Source organism: Pipistrellus hanaki (genome assembly GCF_964339955.1).
Source record: "Pipistrellus hanaki genome assembly, chromosome: 16".
NCBI classification, from domain to species: domain Eukaryota; kingdom Metazoa; phylum Chordata; class Mammalia; order Chiroptera; family Vespertilionidae; genus Pipistrellus; species Pipistrellus hanaki.
This window is the reverse complement of record NC_140518.1, coordinates 46,877,107-46,893,105: the sequence shown is the minus strand read 5'-3', so window position 1 is coordinate 46,893,105 and position 15,999 is coordinate 46,877,107. Positions and strand designations below refer to the sequence as shown.

Genomic DNA, 15,999 nt, shown 5'->3' with positions numbered 1-15,999 from the left:
AGAAAAACAAAAAGAAAAAGGAATTTTAAAAAATGAGGATAGCTTAAGGGACCTCTTGGACAATATCAAAAGTACCAACATTCACATAATGGGGTGCCAGAGGAGAAGAGAGAGAGCAAGAAAATGAAAACCTGTTTAAAAAAATATGACAAAAAATTTCCCTAACTTGGTGAAGGAAAAAGATATGCATTTTAGGAAGCACAGAGAGTCCCAAATAAGATGAACCCAAGGACATCCACACTAAGACACATCATAATTAAAATGCCAGAGGTTAAAGACAAAAAAAGAATCTTAAAAGAAGAGAAAAACAGTCAGTAACCTACAAAGGAGTGCCCATAAGACTCTGAACTTATTTCTCAACAGAAACTTTTCAGGCCAGAAGGAATTGGCAGGAAATATTATTCAAAGGGACAAAAAGCAAGGACCTATAACCAATGTTACTCTACCAAGCAAAGCTATCATTTAGAATTGAAGATCAGATAAAGAGCTTCACAGACAAGAAAATTCTTAAGGGGTTAATCACCACCAAACTAGCATCATAAGAAATGTTAAAGGGTCTTCTGAAAGAAAGGAAGGAAGGAAGGAAGGAGATTAAAAAATATGAATCATAAAATGGCAATAAATATATATCTATCAATAATTACTTTAAAAGCTCCAATAAAAAAAAAACAAGGTAACTGAATGGATAACAAAACAAGACCCTTACAAGACTCACTTCACATTAAAAGATACATACACAAACTTAAAGTAAAGGGATGGAAAGAGATATTTCATGAAAATAGAAACAAATAAACAAAAAGCTGAGGTAGCAATACTTGTACCAGACAAAATAGACTTTAAAACAAAAGCTATAATAAGAGACAAAGAAGGATCCAGCAATTCCACTTCTGGATATTTATATGAAGAAATACAGAACACTAAATTGAAAAAGACATATGCATCCATATGTCTATTGCAGTATTATTTACAACTAGAGGCCTGGTGCACAAAATTTGTGCACTCGGGCGGGGGTGGGGGGGGTCCCCTCAGCCCGGCCTACACCCTCTCGCAGTCTGGGAGCCCTCGGGGGATGTCCAACTGATGGCTTAGGCCCATGCCCCGGCAGTCAGACTTCCTTAGCACTGCCACAGAGGCAGGAGAGGCTCTTGCCACTGCTGCTGTGCTTACCAGCCGTGAGCCCAGCTTCTGGATGAGTGTACTGACCACCAGGGGGCAGCTCCTTCATTGAGCATCCGCCCCCTGGTGGTCAGTGCGTATCATAGTGATCAGGCATTCTGCCATTAAGTCAATTTGCATATTAGCCTTCTATTATATAGGACAGCCAAAAAATGGAAGCAACCTAAGTGTCCATCAATAGATGAACAGGTAAAGAAAAAGTGGTGCATATATATAACAGAATATGACTTAGCCATGAAAAAGAATAAAATCTTGCCATTTGTATCAACATGGATGGACCTAGAGGGTATTGTGCTGAATAAAGTCAGACAGAGAAAGACAAATTCCATGTTTTCACTTATATGTGGAGTCTCAAAAATAAAAATAAAAACAAGCAGAACAAAAATAGACTCATAGATACAAAAACATTCTGATAGATGCCAGATTGGAGGTGGCAGGGGTGTTGGGGAAATGGGTGAAAAAGGTGTAGTTATAAAATAGGCATAAGGACGTAAAGTGCAGCATAGGGAATATAGGCAATAAGATTGTAGTGACCATATATGGTAGGGGTGTCGAACTCAATCAGAGAAGGGGCCAAAATCTAAAATCCAGCCTAAATCGCGGGCCGAATGGTTTACTGAACAGTCATAAACTGACAATGTCATAAACTGACAGCGGAGTGCAGTGATGACAGCGCAGTGCGGGCCACATTGCAAGGCCTGGCGGGCTGGATTTGGCCCGCGGGCCTTGTGTTTGACACATGTGATATATGGTATCAGATGAGTACTAGATTTATCCAGGTGATAACTTTGTAAGTTATATAAATGTCTAATCACTGGTTGTACACCTGAAACTAAAATAATATTATATGTCAACTATAATTTAAAAGTAAAAAGTTTTTTTTTTAAAGAATTTTTTCACTGTGGCCCAGATTTTTTCAGCTTCTAAGACAGAAGTCACACGGGAAGTTGTCCCTTTTAATTTTCTGACATATTAAGGAAGGGCAGAAATCTGTCTGTTTCTTCTTGACAGGAGTCCCTTGGCTGGCTTTTTCAAGAACCTCCCAGTGATGGTCACTTTTTACTCCAGAATCCACAGCTGGCTTCCTCACTCGCTGTGAAGTCTGGGTAAAACCCTAGACCTCTCTGAGCCCCGGTGTTTTCATCCCAGGGAGGGAGATGATGAAACCTGTTTGGGAAGGTTATTGCAAACATTTGCATTAACATCTGAAAAGCTCAGCAGCAGGGCAGGTTCTGGGGTGGAAGTCAGCAGTTTATACAGGAAACTGGCACCCAAGGGTGCTACGGGAATGCTCCGCTGACCCTCGTGGCGCACACTCCATGCCCTCAGTGGCACACAGTGGAGGCTGTGCTGAGTGGACAGAGGGAAAGGCCTGAGAGTGAGGCAAGGTCGGGAGCATGGACTTTGCAAGGTGCTGTCCCGTCCACCGCGGACAGTACTCACTGTTAATGCCAGCATCACTTCTCTGTAGTTCCGGTTCCCGTTTAGCCGCTTCTTCAGCGCTCGAATGGCATCCTTTGGCCTGGAGAAAAGGACATATTAAGATCCTTAAAAATTACATTTTGGGACGCTGTCCCACAGATTCACTGCCATTTTTGTGAACTAGCATCCTACAGAGTAATTTGCTGTAGCATGTTTATAATTGTAAAAGGCTGGAAACAAACTAAACAAAGCCTGTGTATCCACATAATGGAGTACTATGCAGCTGCACAAAGAACACACTCCTGTGCATCGCCATGGAGCAGACCATGTGAACAGTCATCTGCAGAGCAGTGCATAGGATGTGCTCCTGAGTGAGTTACCCAAGGACCACAGACACAGGGCACACGCTGAAAGAGCCACAGAAGCTGCTAACTTCGGCTGCCCCTTCCGAGGGAACTGGGGGACAGAGGGGACAGGGAGGTTTTTCACTTTGTCTATTTGCAGCCCTTTTGACTTTTGTATCACATACAGGCATTTGTCCAAAACAAAAAGTGGGCTGCTTTTTTTTCTCTCTCTGTGGTCTCCTCAGTGGGCGTGGGTGCACTGAGGAGACCACAGAGAGAGAATGGCCAGGCCCTGGCATAGGCCTGGGGTTCAGCTCCTCCCAGTTCCATGGAACCTCTTTTTCCCTGAGAAAACTTTAAAAGAAAACTTTAGTCTCCTCAAAACCCAAGGAACTGTGTGCTTTTAGGTAAGGGATCTGTTGTGGATTCCCAGAGAATCTCACAGAATTACAGGCAGGCCCCTGTGTACAAGGCCCATTCAAAAGCTCACCTATCAGTTCATTATTTGGAACTTGAAACACATTCTTCCTTAAGTCACTGTTGGAAGTGGGAGTAGAGTCCCCAGCAGCCCACTAAAAAGTACAATCCTTATGTTTGGCCTGATATTTAATTTACTCTATGTCAGGATTAAACAAAGGTGTGGACCTAGGAGGCACTTCGGACATGGAGCCCCTGCTGGCTGGCCCCGGCAAGCCCCATCACCTGACCAGCTGCAGGCCTGCCTTTTGCTCTCACAGTGGCTCCAGCCTTCTACAGATTCACGTGTCAATATATCTGATCTTTCCAAAGTTGAAGGTTGGTAAGTCAGAAACTTTCTATTCCTCCTGAAATATTTATGATCTACTTACCAAATGAAAAAGTCCTTTAATATGTGTATGGGGAGGGGGTGTGGAAGCTCGGCTAATCAGCCCTATTTAAACAGAAACACAGCAAGGCAAGGCTTCAAGAAATGTAAAGCCCTCGCCGGTGTGGCTCAGAGATTAGAGTGTCAGCTCGAAGGGTCATGGGTTCAATTCCCGGTCAAGGGCACATACCTGGGTTGCAGGATTGATGCCCCTGCCCCTGTCATGGTGCATGTACGGAAGGCAACTAATCAATGTATCTCTCTGATAGAGATGTTCCTCTCCCTCCTTCCTTCCCTTCTAATCTCTCTAAAATGAATCAATGTGGAAAGAATGAAGAAATTTAAAAATACCTGAGACCTATTTTCCCCTCCCAACTTGAAAAATGGCTGCCTGCAGGAAGCCTTGGCTCTGAGTCCAAGGGCAGATGAGACAAGGCTCTGGGGAATGTGTCCTTGCAAGTGTTTGCAGTATGGCTGCCTCCACACAGGAATGCTGATTTCTGCAAATGTGGGACTTGACAAGCTCTCAGCTTCGAGGGCTGTTTGTGGACTTGAGCTGGTGAAGGTCACAGCTACTGGCCAGCAGCGTGGAGTGGCTTCCTCTCTCCAGGGCTCTGCCAGCCCAGTGAGCCCTGGCCATGGCAGCCACCTCAGTCAGTGTCACTCCTCTCCTGATCTGCCGCGGAGCAGAGGAGTGGGAACAAGCTCCAGGCTGCACGCCCTGAGCTCCCAGCGGGGGATGTGCCGGGGGAAGCAGCCAGCAGGCCCCTCCCTGGAGCCACAATGAAAACTCACCCTCAGAAGGACTACCTGGGGGTGACTGGCTATTCTCCTACCACTTTGGAGACAGTTCAAGGCGAAATAGCAATAATAAATTCCATTTGTATGGTGTGGCGGAGGGCCAAATATAGACTACTTTGGAAGAAGTGTAACTAGAATGCAGCTTTGAAGTAGAAGAGGCTATATCATGTATAACAATAAGCACAGACTCAGTAGCTCAGGGATACCCACTGCGGAAACACCAGGCTGCTCTGTGGGCACTCTCTCTGACTCTTGGGGCCCCAGCCCAGGAAAACATGGCAGAGACAGCCTCACATCTGTGAAGGGAAGGCAGAGGTTGAGAAGGAACGGGGGCAGGGGAGACAGCCTGGCTATGGAGACCAACGACTACCGGGAACCAAGTAACCAAGCAACTTCATTTTCACTTACGAGTGAAGGCAGGTTATTAAAAGAGGTTGCCAGGGCTCTGACTCAGCACTGCCATCGGTGAAATGGGGGCAAAGTGGATAGGAAGATGAAAGATAATTAAAGAGTGTTAGCGTTTTGCCCGGGCCAGTGTGGCTCAGTTGGTTTGAGTGTTGCTCCATGTCCCAGAAGGTCGCAGGTTCGATTCCAGGTTAGGGCACATACTCAGGTTGCAGTTTGATCCCCGGTTGGGGCATGCACAGGAGACAATGGATCAATGTATCTCTCTCACATCAATGTTTTCCTCCCAGTCCCCTTCTCAATTTAAAAAAGGTCAGCAAATTAAATGTCAAAGCAAACAGACTGAAAACCAAACAAAAAGTAAAACACCCAACATCCTTAAGCCCTGCCAGGCTTTGCGTGACACCGGAACTGACAAGCATCCCAGGCGGTGAGGGGAGCACCTACCCTTCCTCTGTCTCGTTGACGATGTCGCAGATCTCCATGTTCAGTGTCCAGTCCTCGCTTTGCAGGGAGCCATCTGTCGCCTTTTCTGTAAAGTCAGAGAGAAAGCTGGTTTACATTTCTTCTGCATGAGGGGTTCTGGCAGGAATCAGAACCACCACATTCTCCCAGATGGTCGGAGTCAACAGAGCAGTTCTAGGGTTCTGTTTCACAAGAGAACACCCAGCGAGAGAGAGATCTGGGCCCAGAGGCTAATGTCAGAACACTGTCCTTTCACCAAACTCCAGGCAGCAAAGCTCTAAGCTGTTAAAAATCACCCAAAACTCTCAACTCCTCCCATTCAACAGACAGGCACATCTTCCTGCGCAGTGCCAGGTCACAGCAGCCACAACCTGAGACACGATGGTGAAAGTCAGAGTAAACTGATTTGGCCACATTGGGCGCCTGGTCACCAGCTCCGCTTTTAACTCTGACAAAGCAGACAGTTGCCATCAATAACCCCTTCATTGACCTCAACTATGTGATCTACAGCAAGCACGTCAAACTCAAAGCCTGCAGCCCGCATGCAGCCCACAACAGACATTTTTGTGGCCCAGCCAATATAACCTATGTAAGAAACATTTTAATGGAAATTTCATAACTTAATTTTTACAATATCCTGTTATACATAATTGTTAATAACAAACTACAACATGTTCTAATGACTGATGACTATAATCTTGTTGTGTTCATTTCCCTTATGCGCCTTACACGCAGGCGCACCATTTCTCTCCACTAATACTAGCAGCAAATATTTTAGCAGCCGAATGCCACGTCATTAATCCTGGACTGACTTGTTTGGTATGTGCAATAGGAAATATTTCACTTTTGGAGAACAAGAATAGGTTTATTTGTGTTACATTTATTAATTTGTGCAGTTATTCAGTGTCTGGTAAGTTCATGTTCAAGAAAAACATTAATTTTTATTAAAATGTTCTATTATTTTATGTTAACTATTACTCATTTATTTCATCCCTTTGTATTCAGCATGTCTATTGAAATAGACTACCATTTCTATGAAAATTGAAGCTTTTTATTTTTTTGTGGCCCACATAAATTTAAGCATTGTTTATTTGGCCCGTGTTAGCCTTTGAGTTTGACACGCTTGATCTACATGTTCCAGCATGATTTACCAATGGCAAGTTCAAAGGCACAGTCAAGGTTGAGAAGAGGAAGTTTGTCATCAGTGGAAAACCCATCCCCATCTATCAGTAGTGAGAGCCCACCAACATCAAATGGGGCGATGCTGGTGATGAATATGTTGGAGTCACTGTGACTTCACTACCCTGGAGAAGGCCGGGCTCACTTGAAGGGCAGCCAAGAGGGTCATCATCTCTGTCCCTCCTGCGGATGCCCCATGGTTGTGATGGATGTGAACCATGACAAGTATGACAACTCCCTCAAGATTGTCAGCAATGCCTCCTGCACCTCCAACTGCTTGGTGCCTCTGGCCAAGGTCATCTATGACAACTTTGGCATCAAGGAGGGACTCATGATCATGGTCCATGCCATCACTGTCAGCTGGAAGACCGTGGATGGCCCCTCTGGGAAGCTGTTGTGTGATGGCTGAGGGGGCTGCTCAGAACATCATCCCTGCTTCTGCTGGTGCTGCGAGGCTGTGGGCAAGGTCATCCCTGAGCTGCACAGCAAGTTCACTGGCATCGCCTTCCCCATTGCCTATGTGTTGGTGATGGATATGACCTGCTGTCTAGAGAAAGTGGCCAAATACTATGACACTGAGAAGGTGGTGAGGGTTGCAGGCTCATCCATAGTAGGAGGTGTGCAGGAGGCAGCCAACCAGTGATTCTCTCTCATCACTGTTGTTTCTCTCTTTCCCTCTCCCTTTCTTGGTCTGAAATAAAATTTAAAAAAAAAGGTGATGAAACAGGTATCAGAGGGACCTTCAAGGACATCCTGGGTGCCTTGACCGGTTTGGCTCAGTAGATAGAACGTCTGCCTGCATACTGAAGGGTCCCAGGTCCGATTTCAGTCAAGGGCATGTACCTCAGTTGCGGGCACATCCCCAGTAGGGAGTATGCAGGAGACAGTTGATCAATGTTTCTCTCTCATCACTGTTCCCACTCTCTATCCCTCTCCCTTCCTCTCTGTAAAAAGAATCAATAAAAAATATATATATATATATTTTAAAAGGATGTCCTGGGCTATACTGAGGACCAGGCTGTCTCCTATGATTTTAACAGTGACACTTACTCTTCCACCTTCAATGCTGGGGCTGGCATTGCCCTGAATGACCACTTTGTTAGCTCATTTCCTGGTCTGACAATGAATCTGGTGGACTTTATGGTCCCCATGGCCTCCAAGGAGTAAGAGCCCTTGGACCACCAGCCCCAACAAGAAGAAGAGGGCCCTCAGCTGCTGGGGGCTACTTACCCCAGATCAATCCCCCAACACACTGAGAATCTCCCAAACCCCACCGTTTCCATCTCAGACCCACTGAGAAGGGGAAGGGCTAAGAGAGTACTACCTTGCTATGCACCCAGCCGAAAGAAAAACAAGCAAGCAAACAAACAAACAAACCGGGAGATGTTACGTTTACTAGCCCAGTGTTTTTCAACCTTTTTTGGGCAAAGGCACACTTGTTTCATGAAAAAAATCACGAGGCACACCACCATTAGAAAATGTTAAAAAATTAAACTCTGTGCCTACATTGACTATATATAAAGTAATTCTCTTGAATAGGAATCAAATAAACACAAAGAAAGTATTTTATAATTACTTTATTATGAAATATTAAGTAAACAAAATAGTGAAAAATTATAAAATTCTTGTCTTGTCTGCACCTACGGCACACCAGGCAACATCTCGCGGCACACTAGTGTGCCGCGGAACAGCGGTTGAAAAACGCTGTACTAGCCCACAAATTCTGGAGCCAAACTACCCGAGTTTGAATACAGGCTCCACCACTTACTACATATGTGATGCAGGCAAGTTACTTAACTTCTAAGCGTCAATTTCCCTCACGGTACACTAGTGAAAACAACAGCACCTACCCCATAGCGTTGTTAGGACAATTCAGTGAGTTAACATATGTAAAGCCCTGGAAATAAAACCTCAAACAGAGTCAGTACCTTTAGGCAGTTGCTTTCATAATTATTAAAAACCTACTCCGGTAGTTAAAAACTACATCTCAAATAAGGGGGAAAGAGAGGGACCATCACTTTTTAAAGATACAGCTAGGCATGCTATCAAGTGCTTTGTGTATAGTACTTTATTTCATCCAAGAAATGAATTCTTGACCACTCAGTGGGGAAGGAGAGTCTTTTCAACAAATGGTGCTGGGAAAACTGTATACCCATATACAAAAGAATGAAATTAGACCCTCATCTTACACCACACACAAAAACTGATGGAAAATGGATAGAAGATGTAAACCTAAGCTAAAGCTCTTAGAAGAAAAAATGAAAGAAAGCTTTGTAACATGGGATTTAATAATAATTTCATGAATATGACACCAAAAGAACTGATAAGTGGTTAATATCCAGAATATTTAAAGAATTCTTACAACTCAACAATAAAAAACACACCCAAAAGGACAACAAAAACACAATTGAAAAATGGGAAAAGAACCAGAAAAGACATTTCTCCAACTTCTGTACACTGTTGGTGGGAATATGAAGTGCAGTAGCTGCTATGGAAAGTACATTGCAGTTCCTCAGAAATTTTAAAAAGAAACACCATATGATCTAGCAACTCCATTTCTGAGTATATACCCAAAAGAATTGAAGGCAGGGTCTCAAAGTAGATTTGTACACCCAGATTCATAGCAGCATCACTCACAATAGCCAAAAGGTGGAAGTAACCCAAGTGTCCATCAATGGACAAAGATATAAACAAAATTTGGTACATACATACAATGGGATTTTTTTGGCCTTAAAAAGGAAAGAAATTCTGACACATGCTACAGCATGAACGAATCCTGAGGAATTAATGCTCAGGGAAATTAACCAAACAGAAAGAGCATACTGTATGATTCCACCTATACGAGGTACCTAGAATAGTCAAATCCATGAGACAGAAAGTAGAATGGTGACTGCCGCAGACTGGGAGAAGGCAATGGGGAGTTGTTAAATAGGTACAAAGTTTCAGCTTTGCAAGATGAAAAAGTTCTGGAGATTGGAACACTTAAAAAAGGTGAAGATGGCCCTAACCGGTTTGGCTCAGTGGATAGAGCATCAGCTTGCAGACTGAAGGGTTCCAGTTTCTATTCCGGTCAAGGGCACGTAACTTGGTTCCAGGCTCAATCCCTGGTACTGGTCTGGGCATGTGTGGGAGGCAACCAATTGATGTTTCTTTCTCACTCCCTTCCAAGCTCTCTAAAAAAAAAAAAAATCAATGGGCTGGGACCGGTTTGGCTCAGTGGATAGAGCGACGGCTTGGGGACTGAAGGGTCCCGGGTTCGATCCCGGTCAAGGGCATGTACCTTGGTTGCGGGCATATCCCCAGTGGGGGGTGTGCAAGAGGCAGCTGATCGATGACTCTCTCTCATTGATGTTTCTAACTCTCTATCTCTCTCCCTTCCTCTCTGTACAAAATCAATAAAAATATAAGTAAAAAAAAAAATCAATGGACAAATATCCTCGGGTAATGATTAAAAAAAAAAAAAAAAAGGCTGAGATGACAGATTTTATGTGTATTTTAAGGCAAAAAAAGACCTAGGGTAGCATTATTTCCTCCCACATTTACTCGACTGATGGATTGATGAGAGAGAGGGGGTGGGGGGTGGAGAGAGAATTTGTTGCCCTACTTGTTTATGCATTCACTGTTGTTTCTTGCATGTGCCCTGCTTGGGGAATCTAGCCACAACCTTGGTGTATAGGAACGATGCTCCAACTGAGCTACTGGGCCAGGGTGGTCCCTCCCACATTTAATAAGAAGGAAATGGGGTTCCGAAACACTGGGTTCTTGACCAATCACATAACTGAATTGACAACTCAGAATCCCAGAAAAGAGTAGAATGTGTGGGCCCTGAGGATAAGCCGTGGGAAGATAGGTCTGTCTATCTCTGGAGCGTAGGAATTTGCCTGTACTGCCCCACCTTCTAGCAAAGGCGGGATCGGATATGAAGCTGATATCTTAGGAAGTAAGGCTGCCCTATCCTAACTGTATGATTCATGAGGGATTTGCCACCACCATTCTAACCACAGCTCCACACAGCCCACACTGATGCTCAATAAAACATGCCCACTGCACGTGCTGGGAGTGTCCTCATTTTCTAGCTGTGGCCATGGAGAGGTGCACTTGTCTTCTTATATAACGTGCCAGAACTCAGACATCAAACAAAGGCTGTGCTTACAAACAGCAACAACACACTCCAAAAGTACTGCCATTGCTCCAAACATCTGTGCAATCGCTTTCATTCTGCACTAAAAGGCCTCATTGTTTAATTGTTGTTGTTGTTAATGCTCACCCGAGGATATTTTTTCCATTGATTTTATAGGCAGTAGAAGGGAGGAGGGAGAGACACATTGTTTGGTTGCCTCCCACAGGAGCCCTGCCCAGGACCAGGGATGAACCTACAACCCAGGTACGTGCACTTGACCAGGATTTTAACCCTTGAATCTTTGGCACACAGGCTGACCCTCTAATTGCTGAGCAATACTGGCTAGGGCTCGTTGTTTCCGTTTTTACCAAGGAAGATGTATTTGCAACTTTTAAACTGTCTTTACTCATTGCTGTTGGCACCCAAAGACTCTTTACTCCCTGAGGAAGCAAACCCTTCCCCAAACAGTGAGGTCTGCCTTGGACAAATGCCATGCAGGCAGTGGACTGTGCAGGGCGCTCCAAGATTTTCGGAACCCTTAACCAGAGTCCACAGATGGCGCCTGCTGGCAGGGACAGAGGCAGTATGATGTCTGCCTGCAAGAAGAAAGTGTGCGTGCAGAGAGGGAGAGAAAGGAGCCACATCAGAGACTGCTCAGAGCCGGACAGGCCCCTGAGATGCTGCTCGCCTCCCCACTACTGTGCGCATGTGAAGTGAGGCCACACCCACAGCCAGTGCGTGGCACCCTGGACCGGCAGGGAAATTAGAGTCAGAGGTGGGGGCAGCCAGGATGGGAAGGACAAAGGAAGAATGCCGCAAAGCACCAGGCTAGTCTCGAGGAAAAAAGACTGCGGGCAGAGGCTACAGGAAGCAGAGGAGCAGCAGGAGGCAGTCCCTAGCATCGGCAGCAGCATGCTGCCAACCCGAGTGCTTTGCCCAGAGGCAGGAGGCCCGGCTTCTAGAGGCTAGGCAGGGCTCCCGAGCAGGCTGTGTGTGGATGAACTGATCTGTGCCTCCAGCCCCTCTGCTCTTCCTGCTGCACCGGCTCTGAGTAGCCCTCTCCTTCAGTGCCCACTCCCCGGAGAAGTGACCCGCTCCCACAGCCACCGCAGCAGAGTGCCCACAGGCCACTCCGAGCTTCCTCCGCAGAAGGTCCGTCCAAATGGAGCAGCTCCGCTGCGGGCGGGCCGGAGCGGCTGCCCCCAGCCAGCGAGGCTAAAGGGCCATCCTGCACTTGTCACCTGTCCCCGTCACAGTGCGGGCTGCAGCACAGACTCGCGGGAAAGGAAGTACTGAAATTGCACTTTGGTAGGGCCACAGGGACACTGTTTTGGGAGGTTAATACAGGAAATATTAAATCAATGAAATCTCATTTCCAAGTTCAATTTAGCAGCAGAATCCATTAACCTTATATTCACCCTCTGCCTTCCTCTAAGAACGCTGGGAAGAGGCTCACAGGCAGGATAACTTTCCTCAGGGTCAGTGCGTTCTGTGCACTTACTGAGGCTCTGAGTCTTCAAGCTAAAAGATGTATACTTATTTTGATTATGAGGAACCACCCCCACCCCCCAAAATGCTTCTTTCTTTTCATTTTGCTTCAAATGCCACACAAACATAACTGTGCATATTTGGCTCTGCTAAACAGATGAGGGAAGTAAGGCTGACAAGGAGCTCAAACCATTTCTTATTTTATTCTTCTCATAAAAACCTTCCCAGCAGTGGGAGCAAAGCTGTGCCTACTGCCCCTGGAACTGCAGCCACTCTGTGGGCTCCCTCAGTCCGCCCTGCCCAGGCCAGAGGAAGCAAAGCTCAAGCTCATCTCTCTGGCCAGGTGAACCATCAAACCTGAAATAAATCCTGTGCCATAGAAGCACAGGCTCCGGGAAGCGACAAGGCAAGTCTCCTACCAGCCACCCAAACACCAGTGACCCCGGCTGCAAAGGGCTGACCTCTCAGAGGTCTTGGTGATGCTGATGGCCAGGGACAGGACAGGGCTGGGCAGGGCTGAGCAGGACAGGGATGAGCTGAGCAGGAAAGGGCTGAGCTGAGCAAGATAGGGCTGGTCAGGGCTGGGCAGGGCAGGGCAGGACAGGACTAAACAGAACTGTACACAGCAGGACAGGACTAGACAGGACTGAGCAGGACTGGGCAGGGTAGGGTTGGGCAGGGCTGAACAGGGTAGAGCAAGGCTGGGCAGGGAGAGACACGAGTCTCATTAAACACTCAGTGTAGGAGGGAGAAACCAGGATGGCGACATAAGGTAAACACCTATACTGGTGCCTCACACAACAATTTTAAAGCTGAAACTGGAAGACAGAGCGGACATCGTCCAGAACCACTGGAAAGCTGGCTGAGTGGAAATTCTACAACTAGAAGGAAAGAGAAAAGGACACAGACTCAGAAGAGCTGTGGAGGTGCAGAGACCAGTGCACGCAGAAAGGGTGGGCGGCTGAATATGTGGATGGCTTACTCTCAGGGTGCGGGTAGGGTGGACAGAAAATGTGTAGCTAGCTCTCCCGTTCGGGAGGAAAACAAAACCTCCCGACTGCACTGAAGTCCAGCTCCGGGTAAGACTCATTTGGGAGAAACTGGACTGTCTGGCAGTGGGCGAAACTTGAGAACAGCCTTCTCTCTGAGGTGTGCAGCCATTGCTGCAGGACACTGAGACACAGGGCCCAGTAGGGTGGGGCTGAAGGGAAACCAAGGCTGTCTGCTCCACCCCGAGACTCTACCCCAGGGGTCCTCAAACTTTTTAAAGTGGGGGCCAGATCACGGTCCCTCAGAGAGCTGGAGGGCTGGACTATATGAACTACTAATTCCTACTGTAACACCTCGGCTGCGCTCACTGCCCAAAAAACCTGGCGGGCCGGATCAGACTCCTCTGCGAGCCGCATGTGGCCCGCGGGCCGTAGTTTGAAGACCCCTGCTCTACCCCATCCAAGCTGAGTACAGAAGCCTTCCTAGCAGAGACACTACTGATCCTCACAGCCAATTGGCCTGGAGGTCAACTCCACTCTGTGATACCAACAACAATCAAGGCTTAACTACAATACTGCACATACAGCCCACAAAGGACTGCACCAAGAGTGTCCACCTCAGGTATTTGGGGAGGCTGAGCTACTGGGCCCTGCTAGGACACCTAGCACACAAAGCCACTCCATCAACTCAGGGAAGCAGCTAAAATGTGGAGACAAAGAGGTAGGCCACAAATGAAGGAAATGGAGGAAAGCAAAAAACTGGATATAGAGTTCAAAAGCATGGTTATAAGGTTTTTCAAGAATTTCCTAAAAAAGGCCGATAAATTTAACGAGACTCTCGAGGATATGAAAAAGCACCAACTAGAAATTAAGCATACACTGACCAAAATAAAAAATACTATACAGAGTCCTAAAAGCAGACTAGAGGATTGTAAGAATCAAGTCAAAGATTTGGAATACCAAGAAGCAAAAAACACTCCTCTGGAAAAGCAAAAATCAAAAGGAATCCAAAACATTGAAGATAGTGTAAGAAGCCTCTGGGACAACTTCAAGCGTACCAACATCAGAATTATGAGGGGTCCCAGAAGAAGAGAGAGAGCAAGGTACAGAAAACATATTGGAAGAAATAGTGACAGAAAACTTCCCCCACCTGGTGAAAGAAATAGACTTACAAGTCCAGGAAGCGCACAGAACCCCAAACAAAAGGAATCCAAAGAGGACCACACAGAGACACATCATAATTAAAATGCTAAGAGCAAAAGACAAAGAGAGAATATTAAAAGCAGCAAGAGAAAAGCAGTTAGTTACCTACAAGGGAATACCCATATGACTGTCAGCTGATTTCTCAACAGAAACTATGCAGGCCAGATGGGAGTGGCAAGAAATATTCAAAATGATGAACAGCAAGAAACTATAACAAAGATTACTCTACCCAGCAAAGCTATCATTCCAAATTGAAGGTCAGATAAAGAGCTTCACAGATAAGAAAAAGCTAAAGGAGTTCATAATGGCCAAGCCAGAATTATATGAAATGCTGAAAGGTATTCTTTAAGAAGAATAAGAAGAAAAAATAAAGATAAAAATTATGAACAACAATATGTATCTATCAACAAGTAAATCTAAAAACCAAGGGAATAAAAAATCTGATGAACAGTATTAATTGGTGAATAGAATCAGGGGCATAGAAAGGGAGTGAAGTGTCAATTCTTGGGGGGAAGGGGGAAAGGGGCATGGTGGGTGGGGGAAGGACTGAATAAAAAGTGTACACCTATGGATGAAGACAGTGGAGGGGGGGGGGGTAAGGGCAGAGGGAACCTGGTGGAGGGGAGCTATGGGGGCGGGGGAGAGGAACAATTATAATAATCTGAACAATAAAGATTTATTAAATTTTTAAAAAATTCAGTGGAAAAGAATGTGTCATCATGCTGTTGCCATGATGCTTTCTCTACCCAGAAAAGGCTGCCTGCTGCCTGGTGTGGGCTGAGGGCCAGGATGCCATAAAACAGGCCCTGACAGCAATGACAGCACTTTCTCAGACACAGTTTCTCTGCCTCTCGCCCCCACCCCTCCCATGCAGTGTGAGATCCAAGGCAGGCCAGGTGGGAGAAGTTCCACGATCCAGCAGCTGGGTGTCTTATATGCTGCTTTCTATACTTTGATGTTAAATACAGTGACTTCAGAAGCAGCCAGCACCAGAAGGCAAAGGAATGGTTTTAGCATTTTACACTTAACAACATCCTTTTGGTGAAAATGAAGAAAAATCAGCCAAATTATCTCTCTCTCCAGCTATTAGGGATGTCTGCAGGAGCCCAGAATAAAGAAATGGCACCCAGGCCCTAACCAGTTTGGCTCAGTGGATAGAGCATCGGCTTGCGGACTCAAGGGTCTCAGGTTTGATTCCAGTCAAGGGCAGGTACCTTGGTTGCGGGTACATCACCAGTAGGGGGTGTACAGGAGGCAGCTAATCGATGTTATTCTCTCATCGATGTTCCTGACTCTCTATCCTTCTCCCTTCCTCTCTGTAAAAAAACAACAACAATGAATGCCGAAACCAGTTTGGCTCAGTGAATAGAGCGTTGGTCTGCGGACTGAAAGGTCCCAGGTTCGATTCTGGTCAAGGGCATGTACATTGGTTGCGGGCACATCCCCAGTAGGGGGTTTGCAGGAGGCAGCTGGTCGATGATTCTCTCTCATCGATGTTTCTAGCTATCTACCCCTTTCCCTTCCTCTCTGTGAAAAATCAATAAAAATATATATATATATATA

At 45.9% G+C, this 15,999-nt stretch overlaps 2 protein-coding genes across 7 annotated transcripts in view; both read right to left on the bottom strand.

Annotated features, from left to right (window-relative positions):
* Positions 1-15,999, bottom strand: part of SHMT1 (serine hydroxymethyltransferase 1) — a 1,020,383-nt gene that overhangs the window by 584,489 nt on the left and 419,895 nt on the right. The window lies entirely within an intron of this gene.
* The window catches only part of TOM1L2 (target of myb1 like 2 membrane trafficking protein), a 140,187-nt gene that overhangs the window by 49,439 nt on the left and 74,749 nt on the right, over positions 1-15,999 (bottom strand). For all 6 annotated transcript variants that reach the window (XM_084861533.1, XM_084861535.1, XM_084861537.1 and 3 more), the window contains exons 2-3: positions 5,440-5,524; positions 2,620-2,698 (exon numbers count right to left, since the gene is read on the bottom strand). In XM_084861533.1, coding sequence (XP_084717659.1) covers positions 2,620-2,698; positions 5,440-5,524 — 164 coding nt within the window. The remainder of the gene's footprint in view (positions 1-2,619; positions 2,699-5,439; positions 5,525-15,999) is intronic.